We start from the raw sequence: 14,107 nt of genomic DNA on the forward strand, positions 1-14,107 counted from the left end.
TCCAAAATTGATATTTGCATGTATACCCCTGTAAAACTCTGTTATTGTACAAATGCCCGTAATATAATAGTTGTTCTAACGGTATTAAGAAAAATCATATTTATATTAATTAAAAATAAAATAAAATTTTAAAATTATGCTATTGTTTCTGTCTTTTTTTCCTGCTATGAGGATCGTGATCTATTTGCATGTCTACTCATTAAGGATATTTTAGTCATTTTAATTTGAAACCGTTAATTTTTTAACGTCATTGATAGCATGAGTACATATGCAAAAACAAAAATAAAAAAAAGATAGAATGGTAAAAATAAGTATTTTACAGGGGTATATATGTAAATATCAATTTTAAACAAGTATCCATGCAAAATCCGATATTTAGATAGGTATTATTCATGCAAAAAAAACTTTGAAATAAAAGCACACATCCAAACAAAGTCGGCAAGTGTGTGCCGACTTCACATTGGGACTCCGCCTCAATCCCCACGCCTCTATAACGTCGGTCGGGAACTTGATGTGTAAGGCTTCTTATCCCAATCCCTGGCAACGATACTCCCCTCAACCGCGGCTTGGAGAGAAAACCCTAGGCCCTCCGGCGACGAGGCCGGGCCGCTGGTTCCTCATATCATCTCCTCTTCCTTCTCTCCGGCAAGGTCGATCCGAGGCGGGAGGCGATGTCTTCGACCCTTCTCGAGGTGACGCGGGCCGCCCACGAGGACGTGGAGCGGCTCGAGCGGCTTGTCGTGAAGGAGCTCCAGAGGGAGCCGGCCAACAATCGGGAGCGCCTCTTCCAGAATCACCGCGTCCGGCACATGATTGATCTAATCAGGATCACCAGCGACAAGCTCGTAATTTTCTTGCCCTACTTGATTTTTTTTTTTTACCTTCTTTTTTTTGTTTCTTTTCTGATTTTTTTTTTGTTTGCTCCGTTTTGGTGGACAAATTCTTCAAGGTCGAGATATATGAGGACAAAGACAATGCGAGGCGAGATGAGATTGCGGCGCTGGGAGCGGGTGGCCCGAACAATTGTTTTCCTGCTTTCTATGACCGTTTGAAGGAGGTAAAGATTTTCTATCAAAACCTAGAAGTAATTAACAAGTATCGTTAGAAATAAGAGAGGTCTCGCATCGTTAAATTTTTTTTTATCTTGACTTCTTTAAGAAAAAAATACTGGAAAATTGCAATCCCTTTCTAAATTAATTTTGATGGCCTTTGAATAATAGAAATCTGCTTGTAAACATTGACGGCTCTGCATTGATGGTGGTTCTTATTTTAGCTCTCTGCATAGACAATGGGGGATTTGGAGCTATTTCGGTACCTTCCTTGGGAGGGCTCCAATGGTTTACTCTGATGATAAATATGATTAACGTTTCTTTGTTATTATATAATTATAAATGTAACACATATAATCTTTTCAATGTTTTTCAGTCTTCAGTCACTTGATATTTAATAGGCATTCTTTAATTTTGATTGGAGAATTTCCCCTGAAAAACCTGATAAAAATATGAAAAATATAAACTCTCTCAAGATTTTCTTTTGCCAATAAAGCCCCATGAGAATAAGATTTGTCCTATATTCATCAGCTTGATTTGGCAACTTGCCCTCATAGACGCACTCATTCAACCCTTCTTTTTTTCATTTTCTTCTTGTAGAAGAACTTTTCAGTATCGTTACCAAACGTGTTTTATTTGAGGACCTATCATGCTTTAAAAGTTACAAAAAGATTACCATTCTAAAGCAACACAAAACATGCGCTTAGATATAGAAGGCAAGCGAACTTATTTGATTATTACATTATTTTAATAAGAAGGTTCATTTTTTATGGATATCTCTTTTTAGATTGTCTCATGCTGTTTTACATCTTTAACGGCACAGATTCGCGACTACCATAGGCGACATCCAGCTGCACGCGTGGTTGATGCGAATGAAGAATTCGAAGAGTTACTGAAGGAAGAGCCACAAATTGAATTCAGCGGAGAGGTATTTTTCCTATCTTCTTTTTAGTTATATCTAAAATAGTGGTTCCTCTTTTTGTTTTAAAGATCTGTCTTTCAGTTTTTGTTCGTAAGGTAGTTATGTTGTAATGTCTTGGGCTTTCTTCCCATTGTTGATATAGCAGGGATAGCTTTAGCATGGATTGCCTGGTTCCTATTACTGTATATATCAAAGATGTTACATAGATTAATTTTCTCTGCTCATCTCGTACCACACACATCTGGTCAAGGGATTGGAAGATATTTCTTGAAGACTGTCTCTATATGGTATTTCTGTAATCATTCATGTCATAGATCTGAATCAACTACTAGAAATTCCTATACATTTTCTTGTTGTAGTTGTTTATCTGTAAGAAAATTATATGCAACCAAAGCATAAACTCATCATGGTCAGATACCTTTGTGTGATAGTGTGATTGATTTTCTGATAGGTTTGTTCTATAAAGAAGTTACAGTCCAAACATGATGAGTAGAAATCTTTTACCATGCTCCGGGGAGTCATGAAAACAGAATTCAGAGTCTTCTCATTTTTTAAATACTAAGAAAACACCCAAAATATGGCATATCATGAGTAATTGAACATTGGCATGCTCTAGGATGATAAAATACCTACATGACACCAAAGGATATGCCAAGGATGTTGAAAGATATACTTTGTAGGCATACTAGAGGGGAGGATTGATACGTAAATGCAATTTCATGGGCTGAAAGCACATTTTTTTCATTGTTGTACTTTGATCAAAGTACATGGGCAATCATTAAATAAAGTAAAAATAATCAGAATTAATTACCATGTTAGAATTCGAAACGTTTCCAGTTTGTAAATGTTTTAATTGTTTTTTTTTCTTTGGATATTTCAATGGTCTTATATACATTCCTTACATTAATTCAAGAGTGTTCTATTTTTTGGTTGTTTAGATGAGTTCTTCTAAGGGGTCAAGGATAGATGACATTTGTGTGTTTACTTTCTTTTGGTAGAATGAACCAATGATATCTTGTTATTTACTTACAAGCAAGCGTTGGATTCATATACAGTCAAATTCCCTCACCTCCTCCCAAACCAAAACCGAAACAAAAAGATCGTTAGTGGACCTACTTACTGATTATCCTCCAAGTTCTTTGCCTCTGCATGATTACGATATCTTTCCTTCAATTTTTTGGTCAAGATTCGCTTGTATGTGTCCTGGTGCCCAATTGACTTCATTTGGAATTGGGAGAAAGAACATGTTCTTCCCCTTCCATAAGCAGCAAACTAGGAATGCAAGAAAAGGTTGCAAGATGCTTTATTTTTTCAGTGTGGTATTTTGCTGAGATATGTTGCACAAAAATATGGTCTTTTGAATTAATGTTAAGTTTGAATTTACTGGACTGTGAAAGATTGTACTTACTGTAAAATTTATAGCTTCCCATCTGGCTGCGGATGCAGAGATAAAATATTAAATCAATTGTAACTGATCAAAAGCTTGGTCCTTGATCAGTATTCCTTTTCCTCACCCTTTTTGTTGACTTCATGTGTGATTTTGGTTGACTTCGAAATTTTTCTGGTTATTACTTTGTTTACTTCAATGGTGATGTCAATTGAGTGGATCTCTGTCGTGATACATGTATTTTAATTTCTGCAGGGTTTTATGACTCTACGTATAAGATCATGCTGGGTTGCATGGTAAGATATAGGAAATAGTTCATCTATGCAAAAACTGACCTAATCAATACACATATTTTATTAAATAATATGTGTGCTGTCTTTGTCACACTGGTAATTCCGACAATGCTTGTTACTGCTTTTTGTGTAGTGTGTGTTGGCAGATGCATGGATATGCCTTCCAAAAGTTAAGGAAATCTGAAGAATTCCTTGCAATGTCTCTGAATTTTCTGCCAATCTATAATACTCTTTTTGCATAAAGTAGGAACTCCTTTCCTCATTCTTCTAATTTTGTTGGTAGGAAGCTTTTGGTCGGTACCTGGACGTGCATGAATTATACAACAAGTACATCAACTCAAAATTTGGAGAGCCTATGGAATACTCTGTTTTCTTGGAGACATTTTCTCAGACCCACAAAATTCCTCGCAATCTGAAGTTGACCAGGTAAGATCCTATGGCTAATTTAAGTCTATCTAAAGCAGTGATTCTTTACCGTAACAAGATGTATAATGCTGCAAGTTTTAGCTTGTGTTTTGACTTGCAAAAGAAGATGAGTTTGAATAGCTTGTTGACTTCTACCTTTCTTATCATGTTATGTTCTGCCAGGTTTAAATTGGTACTAGTTTTCTTCCCTTTTCTTTTTTTCCATCCTGATCCAGCATGTTAAACTTTTTATCATGTAGCACAGTTGCTTTTTTGGCTGGCTGGGTGGGTGTATCTGTGCTTGTGCCTGCATACGAGAACTGGAAGAGAGAAAGGGGGGGGGGGGGTCTTTTTTTCCTTCCTGATCCAGCATGTTAGTTAAACTTCTTATTGTGTAATGCAGTTGCTTTTTTGGGCAGCTGGGTGGGTGTATCTGTGCCTGTGCCCGCATACGAGGATTGAAAGAAAAAAGGGCGGGGGTTGGGGTGGGGGAGGGGTGGTGGTGGTGTATTTAGTTCAATTGCTGGTCATTATTAAAATGACATCCCTTTTAATGATCTACCATTCACTGTACATATATTTTTCATCACCACTTTTATCGTGCATTGCAGGCAATATAGAGAATATTTGGAGCATGTTCTGGAATATCTGATTTCATTTTTGGAGCGTACACAGCCCCTGCAAGACCTTGGGAGAATATTTACAAAGGTTTTGCTTCTATTATTTCTTTATGAATTTTTTCTACTCCTACATATTTAATTTCACTTGTCTTTTGCTAGAGCATTTTCAAGATTCTAGAAGTGCTCTGAAAAGCTGTTTGGCTTTGGATCCTGTGGGGCTGGCTGAAGGTCCACTTTCTGTATTTCTGTGTAACCTAACGTAGATTCCATGCACGTAACCATGTTGTCCTTGTATAAGCTTTTCTTTGAGTCCTTGTAGCAGAAATCTTCCTTTCTGGGTGTGGCATACTTGCTTTGAATCTCCCAGGAACTTGTCCCTGCACCTTCTTTCAAAGCTTTTATCATTTTTTTTAAAGACCCACTTCCTCCGAGCCGTATTGGACCTGCTTCTGGTAACTAAGCCATGTAGGAATCATATCAGGACATATAGAATCATTGTAGATATGGTCACTTGCTCATTTGATTCCATGAGCCGTATATATATCTTTTTAAAAAGTCAGTATGATGTTTTTATTGCGCTTTCTTTGAATCTTTATATTTTATGTGACCGAAATTCAAACACCATGATTCCTCAGTTGAATTTGTATTCTAGTGTCTCATGAACTTGACTTGGATACGAACATCTATTAAATTTATTAGTGTTAGTTTTCTCTCTCCTCTCCTCTCTCCTACCCTCTCTTTCTCTTTCATTAAGAAGCGAGCTATCTTAGATTTATTTAGGATGGGGAAGTTGATTAAGTAAGAGCTAAACACATCATGGTTTTTGAGGTTTGAAGGATTAGTGAAAAGTTTCTCCATTAAATGAAAGAAAAAATACTACTGGTTGCATGCTTTTAGCATATCCGGAAATATTCTATCTTATTTGCCTGATGAGATAAATTTTTGTTTGTCACAGGTGGAGGCAGAGTTTGAAGAGCAGTGGGCTGATGGTAAGGTACTTGGATGGGAAAACAAGGGGACAGAAAATGGGCATGTTTCATCACAAGAGTCTGTGATCGATCTTGATTATTACAGTACAGTGGAAGAACTTATGGAAGTGGGCCCCGAAAAATTGAAAGAGGTTTCAGTTCTTTCCCTCACCTTGTTTACTGTTTAAAATTTCAGTATGAGTGAGTATTAGACTAGTAAGGTAATGCATCAGATGTATAGGCTTGGAAAATAGGTAATTTGCCGTTTTTTTTTCATATTTACTGTTATCTTAAACCTTTTATGGCAGTTATGGTGATTGTTATTGTTATTTTTCTCCTGTTATGTTCTTTGTTTGTCCTGATAAAGGAATTTTTTTGCTAGGCCTTGGCTGCTTGTGGATTGAAAACTGGTGGTACACTTCAGCAGCGTGCAGAGCGCCTTTTTCTGACAAAGGTAATTATACATGAACTCTGTTCACTACTTGTATAAGTGACTTCACATCTGGGTTCATAGTTTTTTCTTTGAATCCACTGCCCCATCTTGCTATGATTGTGTTGTTCATTATTTAGGTGGAGAATAATTTATTTGCAAGTTATCATTGTTATGATTAACAGATTTATTATTTTTTTTATTTTTCTTTCCAATGTCAGACATGACTGAACTCCATTTTGTTACCCTTTTTTTTGGGCATAGTTGCCTTTTGTCAGTATTTCTGCAAAGCTGTTCAGCAGGAAAGATATTAGAAGCTTCTTATTCTACTGCATGAATCTTGTTATATTTTTAACTGAAAATCCACGTCCATTGTTGAAAGGCTGAGCTGTTTGGAAAATCAATAAAAAAGTATTTTATATACATAACCAACATAAAAATGAGCAAGTGAATCCCTAGTTTTAAATAGTAATATGTCAGTTCGTGTGCTGTGCATTGTTTTCAGTAAAGTTCTGTAGTAACTAGGTAGGAGATAAGGTGTAGATGTCTTGTGTAAACAACTGCTTAAAGTGAGATGAGTGGATTAATGAGTCTCAGGTCTTTTCTTTTTATAGATCAACCTCTATTGACTGATGAGAAGTAATCCCTGTGAAATCTAACTCACTAATATTTCCCATATTCTGGTGCTTGTTTTGTTGTAACTACAAAATCACAAGTTATGTAACTTCAAAGTGCAGCAGAAATGTTTCAAGTTGAACTATGGTAGGTCAAGCTGCAATAGCTGAACGGGCATTTGTAATGCACCCATAATAGCTAAAGTTGCTAGAATTTCGGCTTCTTGAAACTCAAGTTATTGAACATTCATTATTACTAACAAAGAAGCAGGCCTCAAGAATTTAAAATTCTCTGTTTTGCTAAAGTAGTTCATTTATTTTTGCATGTTATAAATTCTGCTAATTGTTAAGCATATATCAGTGTTTGAACTACGTAGTCAAATATGGGGATGTCCTTGTCTTGATAAATATGCTGTTGTTTTTATTTATGTTGTGCAGCACACACCCGTGGAGCAATTAGACAGAAAACATTTTGCTAAAGGTTCACGTGGTTTGGAGCAAAATGGAGTTGCAGAAGAGACCAACTCTAAGAAGGAAATTGCTTTAGTGGAGGCAAAGATGCAACGGTTGTGTGAATTGCTAAAAGAGGTTTGTTTCTGATGCAGTTGGTACAGCTGTTAAGCTTGTTTAGTTGTACCTCATCTGAATTATTCTCTCTATGTGCAATGACAAATTTGAAAATTATTCTTAATGCTTATTGCTATTAGAGCAAGCCTTAACTTGGTCTTGAACTGATGTGTAAGATAATCTGTCAAACTATATTTTATCGAGTAAATGGAATTTTTATGATATTTGGAAAAATAGACTTGAATAATTGCTGAAGGCAATGCATTATGTTGCAAGTTTCAACAATGTTTAATGGTGAGAGATAAGAGATCCCTATTATCAAGTTTGACCCCAAAAACCATTTTTTGTAATATAAATTTTATTGTACGATTAGATTTAACAATGGCACCTTATGTAAGTGTATCAACATGCTGATTTGTCTTTTATTCTCCTCCTCCTCTCTCTCTTTCTCTCTCTCTCTTTCTCTTTCTCTCTGTCACGCATGCATGCATGCACACACACAGACAAACAAACAGGCACATGCACACATATGCACACATCCATGTGCCTGATTACTTGTAACATGTAATTATGTAGAAATTCTGAATTGCACCTTTTTTATGTGATATTTAATGATTTTCTTTCCTCTGCACAGACTATCATACAAACAAAGGAAAATGTCATAAAGAAACAAGCTTTGACTTATGAGGAAATGGAAGCTGAACGTGGAGAGGTAAATATGCACTTGGTTACTATATACCTGTCTTAGCTGATAATGATGATTATTGAAGCATTTAAACTCTTTGCATCTTCTATAAGGGAAAAAATTTCTATGATGTAATCTGTTTGCTTAATTGGTCATTTGTTAATTGTAAGTTATAATTCATTTTAAAAGGACACCATGGCAATTGTTATATGCAATTAGCATATCGATTAAGGCTTGGCACGAAATTTTTGTAGTTTCGTGATTCCTCAGACCCTTTTTATGCATTTCAAGAATGTTTTTTGCTTAAATAAATGCTTAGGGTTCACATTTTCTCCATTAGAAACAATACCTGTCTTTGCTAAGGGTTTGCCAGATCTATGGAGTCCTCTTTTTCAATGAAATCTTGTTTCATGATTGACCATTAAAATTTATTGTCCTTCATGCATCTTTTTCATGAACAAGTTAGTGTCCATTAGTTAAAGCTAACTGCTATGTTGTTATAACCTTTCTATCACTGCACCTTTTACTCATCTTCAACTCCTTTTCTGTAATATCGCTTTAAATGTTACAGTTACTGCATTAAAAGTTAAAAATTGGGAATAATTTTGAAGGCTATTTTGAATTTCTATTCTTCTGGTTAATTTGTTCCTTGACTAGGCTTTTCTTAAATAATGCGTACTTTGTATGAATTTTGAGCATTTGAGTCTTTCAGCAAGTTTTGGTAGAGATAACGAATGTTCAGAAGTCTATAATTTATATCCACACAGTATTATATGTTTCTGTAATTGCTGCAACAGCCATAACTATAACCATCTAGCCTTTTACCAATTATTTTGGTTTGTGTTTATGTATCCTCATTCGCCAATTATTCACATTTAGAGTCACCTCTGATGTTATTCCAAGTTTCTCCATAACCTATCTCACAACCTCCATTCATGCCACCATATGCCTTCCCCTCCTTTTCTTGCCACCTTAAATACAAACCAGAGGGCTTCTCCTTATTGATGCATCGTCAGTCTTCGTTGTACATGTCTATAGTATCTCAATTGATTTTTCATTACCTGGTCCTTAATTTGTCTATACTATCCACACATTCATATGAACACTCTAATTTCTGCTATATTCAACTTGTTTCCATGCACTTCCTTTATTACCTAGCACTCTGAGTGATATAACATGGCAAGCCTTCTTTGATTACTGCAACAGTTTCTCTAAAATCGGTTGCTTGCTGAGATTGTTTTGAACTCTCTGCTTTTTGCCTTGTAAGCAGTTTTGCAAGCTGCAGAAACAACTCCATGTATTTTTTGTTTTTTTTTGATATGATAGTTCCATGCTACTTAAATATGCTAAAAAAATAGGGGCACTGCCATTGTCTGGAAATCAGATAATGTGCCATAAAGTTGTTAAAGATTGGAAAATGAACGTAGTACGGATTCTTTATCGTGCTAAATTTGCTTCAGACAAGTTACATAATATGTTAAGATATAATTTTTTGTCTGGACATATATGACTTAACATTTTCCCTTTGTCCTATTAAACTTATCAAAAACCTTTCAGACTGCCATGGCAACAAAATACAGCATTAGTTTTTCTAATGAAAATAGATTTTCAACATTCCATCATGTTACCGTGCTCCAAGTGAACTCTGTCTTTAGCAATGTAATTTCGAAACAAGATTTGTCCAGATGTGTGCATTCTTCATATATTATGTGAATGTCTCGTAAGTTCTGGTATCCAGAATCTAATTTATGAGACTTTAACAACATTCCATGTGTTCTCTCTTCATTTTTAAACTTTGCATTAACTGCTTGTATTACTTTGTCTTCTTAATTGTCATTAAGAAGTTTTGTTAATTTGCTGTTATTGTGTCAAGCAGGAAGAAATACAAGCTGATACTGAGAGTGATGATGAAGAGCAGCAAATTTACAATCCTCTGAAGTTGCCTATGGGTTGGGATGGCAAGCCTATACCCTACTGGCTTTACAAGCTTCATGGTCTTGGCCAGGTATGTTCATTCAACCGCATGGAATGCACAACCTTTGAAATAGCAGGTATACCTTGATTTGGTAATTTATCTTGCCAATTTGAGTTTATTGCTGTTTTATGAATTCTCTATCATGGGTCATATCGAGAACACACACACATATGATGTTTGCAATTTATTTAGGGTTGCTACTACTGGCAAATCTTTGTCTAGGTGGTGAACCCCTTCTCAATTATCTTTTATCTCAGCAACCTTGATGGTCGCTACATCCATGTTTGGATCACATCATGCTTGTAATGTTGATGTGCTTTGAGCAGTGCTACACTAACACAAACCTTGCTCAAAAAAGTTACACATCAATTGGGTAACTTTTCAATTGATCTATCCACTGCTACAATCAGCCTACAATGTACAGTTCAATATACAGAAAGTCATGGAACCAGTCAAAAAGTTACATATCAGTTGTGTGGCCTTTTTTGTTTTAGATTTCTGTACTGCTTTAGTATTTTTCATGTTCTTTATTCCGATTCTCGAGGTGTGGCATTATTGGCAGTTTACATCATGTAACTTAGACGTTCTGTTGCATCGATTTCTTTTGCATCATATAATGCTTTTACATGCAGCTAGTATATAGAGCTCAATTATTAGCTTTGCGTTTGATATGTCTGTGCTCCTATATATTACTCCATGGATGTTATTATGAGTTCATGAATATGATGAGCACAATTTTGTTTAGGAAAAAAAATATACAAGTTTTGGTTTTTTTCCCCCATGTTTTCGTCTCAAGGAGCATGAGAATCAATTCACAGATTGGAGTGTCATTCAGTCATTGTAATTTTATCAAATAGTGCATAACCATACTTAGTTCTGATTCACTAGCTGTTTTATGACCGTATCATCTTTTGTTTCAGGAATTCAAGTGTGAAATATGTGGGAATTATAGTTATTGGGGTCGGAGAGCATTTGAGCGTCATTTCAAGGAGTGGAGGCACCAGCATGGAATGCGTTGTCTAAATATACCTAACACTAAGAACTTCAATGAAATTACATCTATTCAGGTACAGATTTCTCTTTTTCTGTAAGTTTATTGAACAATAAATTGTGTTGTGATTGATCTTGAGGTCTATATTGGTTTGGCATGCTTGTAAATTGAAATTATGAGATCTCTTTAGCTTATTGATACTTAAATGTAATCTTTGACCATAAAAATAATTTTATGATAACTAATTTTGTCAAGCAATAATTTTTTTTAAAACAAAAAAAGCTCTTTCTAAATTTCCAGCTAATATTGCTAATTCACCTAAATAATACACAGCCAAAGAGAAAAAAAATATCACCTACATCACTCAGCTAATGAACTTTATTAAGATTTGTCATGACTAGACCACTACCGTATAAAGCTTTGTACCATGTGTTTAAGGTCAAGCATATGAATGCTTGCCATTTGTCACATTTAATGAATTATTGCCATTCGACGATATCCAACCCAAGGGCCCAATTAATTCCCCAACCAAGCAGGTTAGATGGGTGCCTGATTTATCCCCAACCCAGACATAACCTTAGGAAGTGTTATTTAGCAGAGCTTACTCTTCTCCATGTGTTGGCAAGAACTGTTAAGAGCATGGTATGCTGTATCGGCCCAAAACCGGTCAGTATGGGGCATACTGTACTAGTTCGGTACCAGTACTCGGTACGGATGGCGTACCAATACTCGGTATGCCAAAAAAATCTTGTACCATACCGTATCGACATTGTGCTAGTATGGCACCGATATGAGTTCCGGTACCGAAACGGCGAACTTTGGTTAAGAGGTATTTTTGAGTATCCCTATATCTGTAAAATCAACTACGTTTAAGATGAAAACTGATATTTATTGTTTATTTCAGAATTTACCTTCTGCTTATAGGGTAAACTTTAGCAGCCTTTTTAAATGTTTTCAATGCACGAACTCCGAACTATGCTGATTTATGTGAGCAGGAAGCAAAGGATCTGTGGGAGAAAATACAAGAACGGCAAGGATTGATCAAGTGGCGCCCAGACCTTGAAGAAGAGTATGAAGACAGGGAGGGTAACATCTATAATAGGAGAACATACACTGACCTGCAGCGCCAAGGCCTCATCTAACAGAGGTATTATGCTCCCTGCAACACTAAGTTTCAATGTTTTCCCAGGTTTCTTTGGTATTCATTAATAACATGAGACTAAGAAGGGGTTAAATATCTGTAGTGCTGTTTAAAGCTTGCGTGAGATGGAGGGGTGTCTGCTGAAGTTTACATCAGACATTGCTTCAAGAAGCAGGGCAACTGGGGGTATATTCCTATTTCTAGCTGCGTGGGTTTTGTATGAAAGTAGGGGATCTATATGCTTTTAATTCTTCTAACGTCTTGATTGGGTTTCAGACTGCAATTTTAAAGGAACCTATGACTCGGTGCCAAAGTTTTTCATTTTAGCTGAGACTTAAAACTCACTATAGTTCTAGTATGCAAGATGTTTAGTGTTTGCTGATCGGGCTCGTCGCCGTGTTTTGTTCATACTGACAGGAAGCTTTTCAAATTGTCTGTGAAACAAAAAGTTCACTATGAGGGGCCTAACATGTGCAGATGTGCTTGATTCGCCAGCCAATGAGGGTGGCCGCCGTCAAGTGCTGTTCCTTCTTTTTAATGTTTCAGCGGTCATTTGGTTTTCATAGCATGTGTTTACCATAATATTGCAGGGTAAGCATTGCAACAGTCTACCATGAAGATTATAGCGAATGAATTACACTGGTCCTCGTCATTCTGCAGCTGAAGCGACAACCTGCTCCAGGCATTGTTAAAATCAAGGATTTGGGACTTGGTATCTGCATCTGCAGCATCAGGCATGTCGCGTTCCCGAGCTTGTAGGGACGCTTTTGCCTCTCATACTGTTTTGAGTCCATTTCCTTGTCCATTCCCCCAGAGTAGTCTGAATCAAAATGCCAACTCTTCTTTGCTAGAAGTATTTCTACTGGATGGTTGCTATATAGAACTATATTTTACAATAGTTAAAAGATTGCGAAGGCCTTCGGTCGAATATCCAGATGGAATAATAATGTTCCGATTGGTTGGCCGGTTTTAGAAGGATGAGTCATTAACAAAAAATCACACGTGAACCTAAAATAATTTTAAAGAATCCTTTTGAAAGGAATAATGAGGCATTGAAAATACTAAAACTAATGGATTGGGGATTGTACAAATGCACAGATCATGTGGTTGTCAGGTAAGATCTATTGACCCCACATTCTCAAGTTATATGTAAGCCGAGCCCGCTGGTTTAGAATATACCGATATGGATTATGAATAGCATCTCTTATCGCCAATGCTTTTGCACCCTTTGGTCGTCAAGTTAGAACATATTTAAATATTTCTGATGGGAGCTATGTTTGAACCTCGTGAAGCACGCTCCTGGCAAAATACATTATCGATGTCAATACTCATTGACGCTTCAATCTCATCCACAACAAGTTTCACTACTAGGAGACTAGAAGGAGGCTCCATCATGTACCCAACCCTTTTCCACTTTGACGTTAGGCCACTAATATTTGGGCATGACCTTGAAGCTGATGCCCGAAGCAATTGAACAGGATAATTTGGACGGCAGCGGATCTCATTCATGATGGAGATGGACGGCTATTGCAGTACACCATATTTGGCATCCAAGTTGACCCTTTTTGTTTCTCAAAATTGCGACAGATGTTTATCTCTGAAATGGAAGACGTCGAGGTTATCGAGGACCGTAAAGCCCTCTTCGCGCATCTAGAAGATCCGAACCCCGTATCTAGTTACGATTCACCGGGGCACAATGCACTTTAATAATCATCATCCTTTCAGCTAAGGACATTTAGGCCCTGACACGAAAGAAACTAATGAAAGGGTCACAAAAGGCCTTTTTAACCTTTTTTACCATAGAGAGACGGGTAGTTCTAAATACACCCCCCCTATTGCTCAGGACACTCCCCAAAAATTAAAAAAAAAATACCCAAACTAACCTTTAGTGTAATTACCATATTGCCCTTGAAATTTTCTCAGTACACCCCCCTTCCTCCTCCTCCGTTTTGTGCTCCGTTCGGCACTGGATCGCCGAACAAAATACTTCTGTTCGGCTGAACGGTGCCGAACAGAAGGCTTCTGTTCGGCGACCCTCAACCGAACAGAATCCTTCTGTT

At 36.7% G+C, this 14,107-nt stretch overlaps 1 protein-coding gene across 3 annotated transcripts; it reads left to right on the forward strand.

Annotated features, from left to right (window-relative positions):
* Nucleotides 1-502: 502 nt before the first annotated feature.
* On the forward strand, nucleotides 503-12,897 carry ATO (splicing factor-like protein). Of its 3 annotated transcripts, none has more exons than XR_604281.4 (14): nucleotides 503-845; nucleotides 950-1,057; nucleotides 1,873-1,977; nucleotides 3,935-4,077; nucleotides 4,668-4,764; nucleotides 5,632-5,796; nucleotides 6,027-6,098; nucleotides 7,127-7,276; nucleotides 7,890-7,967; nucleotides 9,817-9,945; nucleotides 10,836-10,982; nucleotides 11,902-12,053; nucleotides 12,151-12,233; nucleotides 12,465-12,897. XR_604281.4 is itself a non-coding variant. In XM_008793200.5 (13 exons), exons 1-12 carry the CDS (start codon nucleotides 672-674, stop codon nucleotides 12,046-12,048), a joined length of 1,515 nt encoding a protein of 504 aa, XP_008791422.1. In that variant the 5' UTR covers nucleotides 503-671; the 3' UTR covers nucleotides 12,049-12,053; nucleotides 12,151-12,429. The 3 variants fall into 3 exon arrangements, 1 of the variants encoding a protein (XP_008791422.1); XR_604282.4 differs by having other exon boundaries at nucleotides 12,638-12,897; XM_008793200.5 differs by lacking the exon at nucleotides 12,465-12,897 and having other exon boundaries at nucleotides 12,151-12,429.
* Nucleotides 12,898-14,107: the final 1,210 nt, after the last annotated feature.

This window comes from Phoenix dactylifera, chromosome 9 (assembly GCF_051530095.1).
Source record: "Phoenix dactylifera cultivar Ajwa chromosome 9, Ajwa_hap1_PhDact_Kaust_v1.1, whole genome shotgun sequence".
Lineage (NCBI taxonomy): Eukaryota > Viridiplantae > Streptophyta > Magnoliopsida > Arecales > Arecaceae > Phoenix > Phoenix dactylifera.

What these genes read in the sequence shown, in the direction of transcription:
- ATO (XM_008793200.5), top strand. Translation starts at nt 672, where the DNA reads ATGTCTTCGACCCTTCTCGAGGTGACGCGGGCCGCCCACGAGGACGTG. An exon ending in AAATTGAATTCAGCGGAGAG is followed by an intron (nt 1,978 to 3,934) that starts GTATTTTTCCTA and finishes TTTTGTTGGTAG; the next exon opens with GAAGCTTTTGGTCGGTACCT. An exon ending in TTGGGAGAATATTTACAAAG is followed by an intron (nt 4,765 to 5,631) that starts GTTTTGCTTCTA and finishes TGTTTGTCACAG; the next exon opens with GTGGAGGCAGAGTTTGAAGA.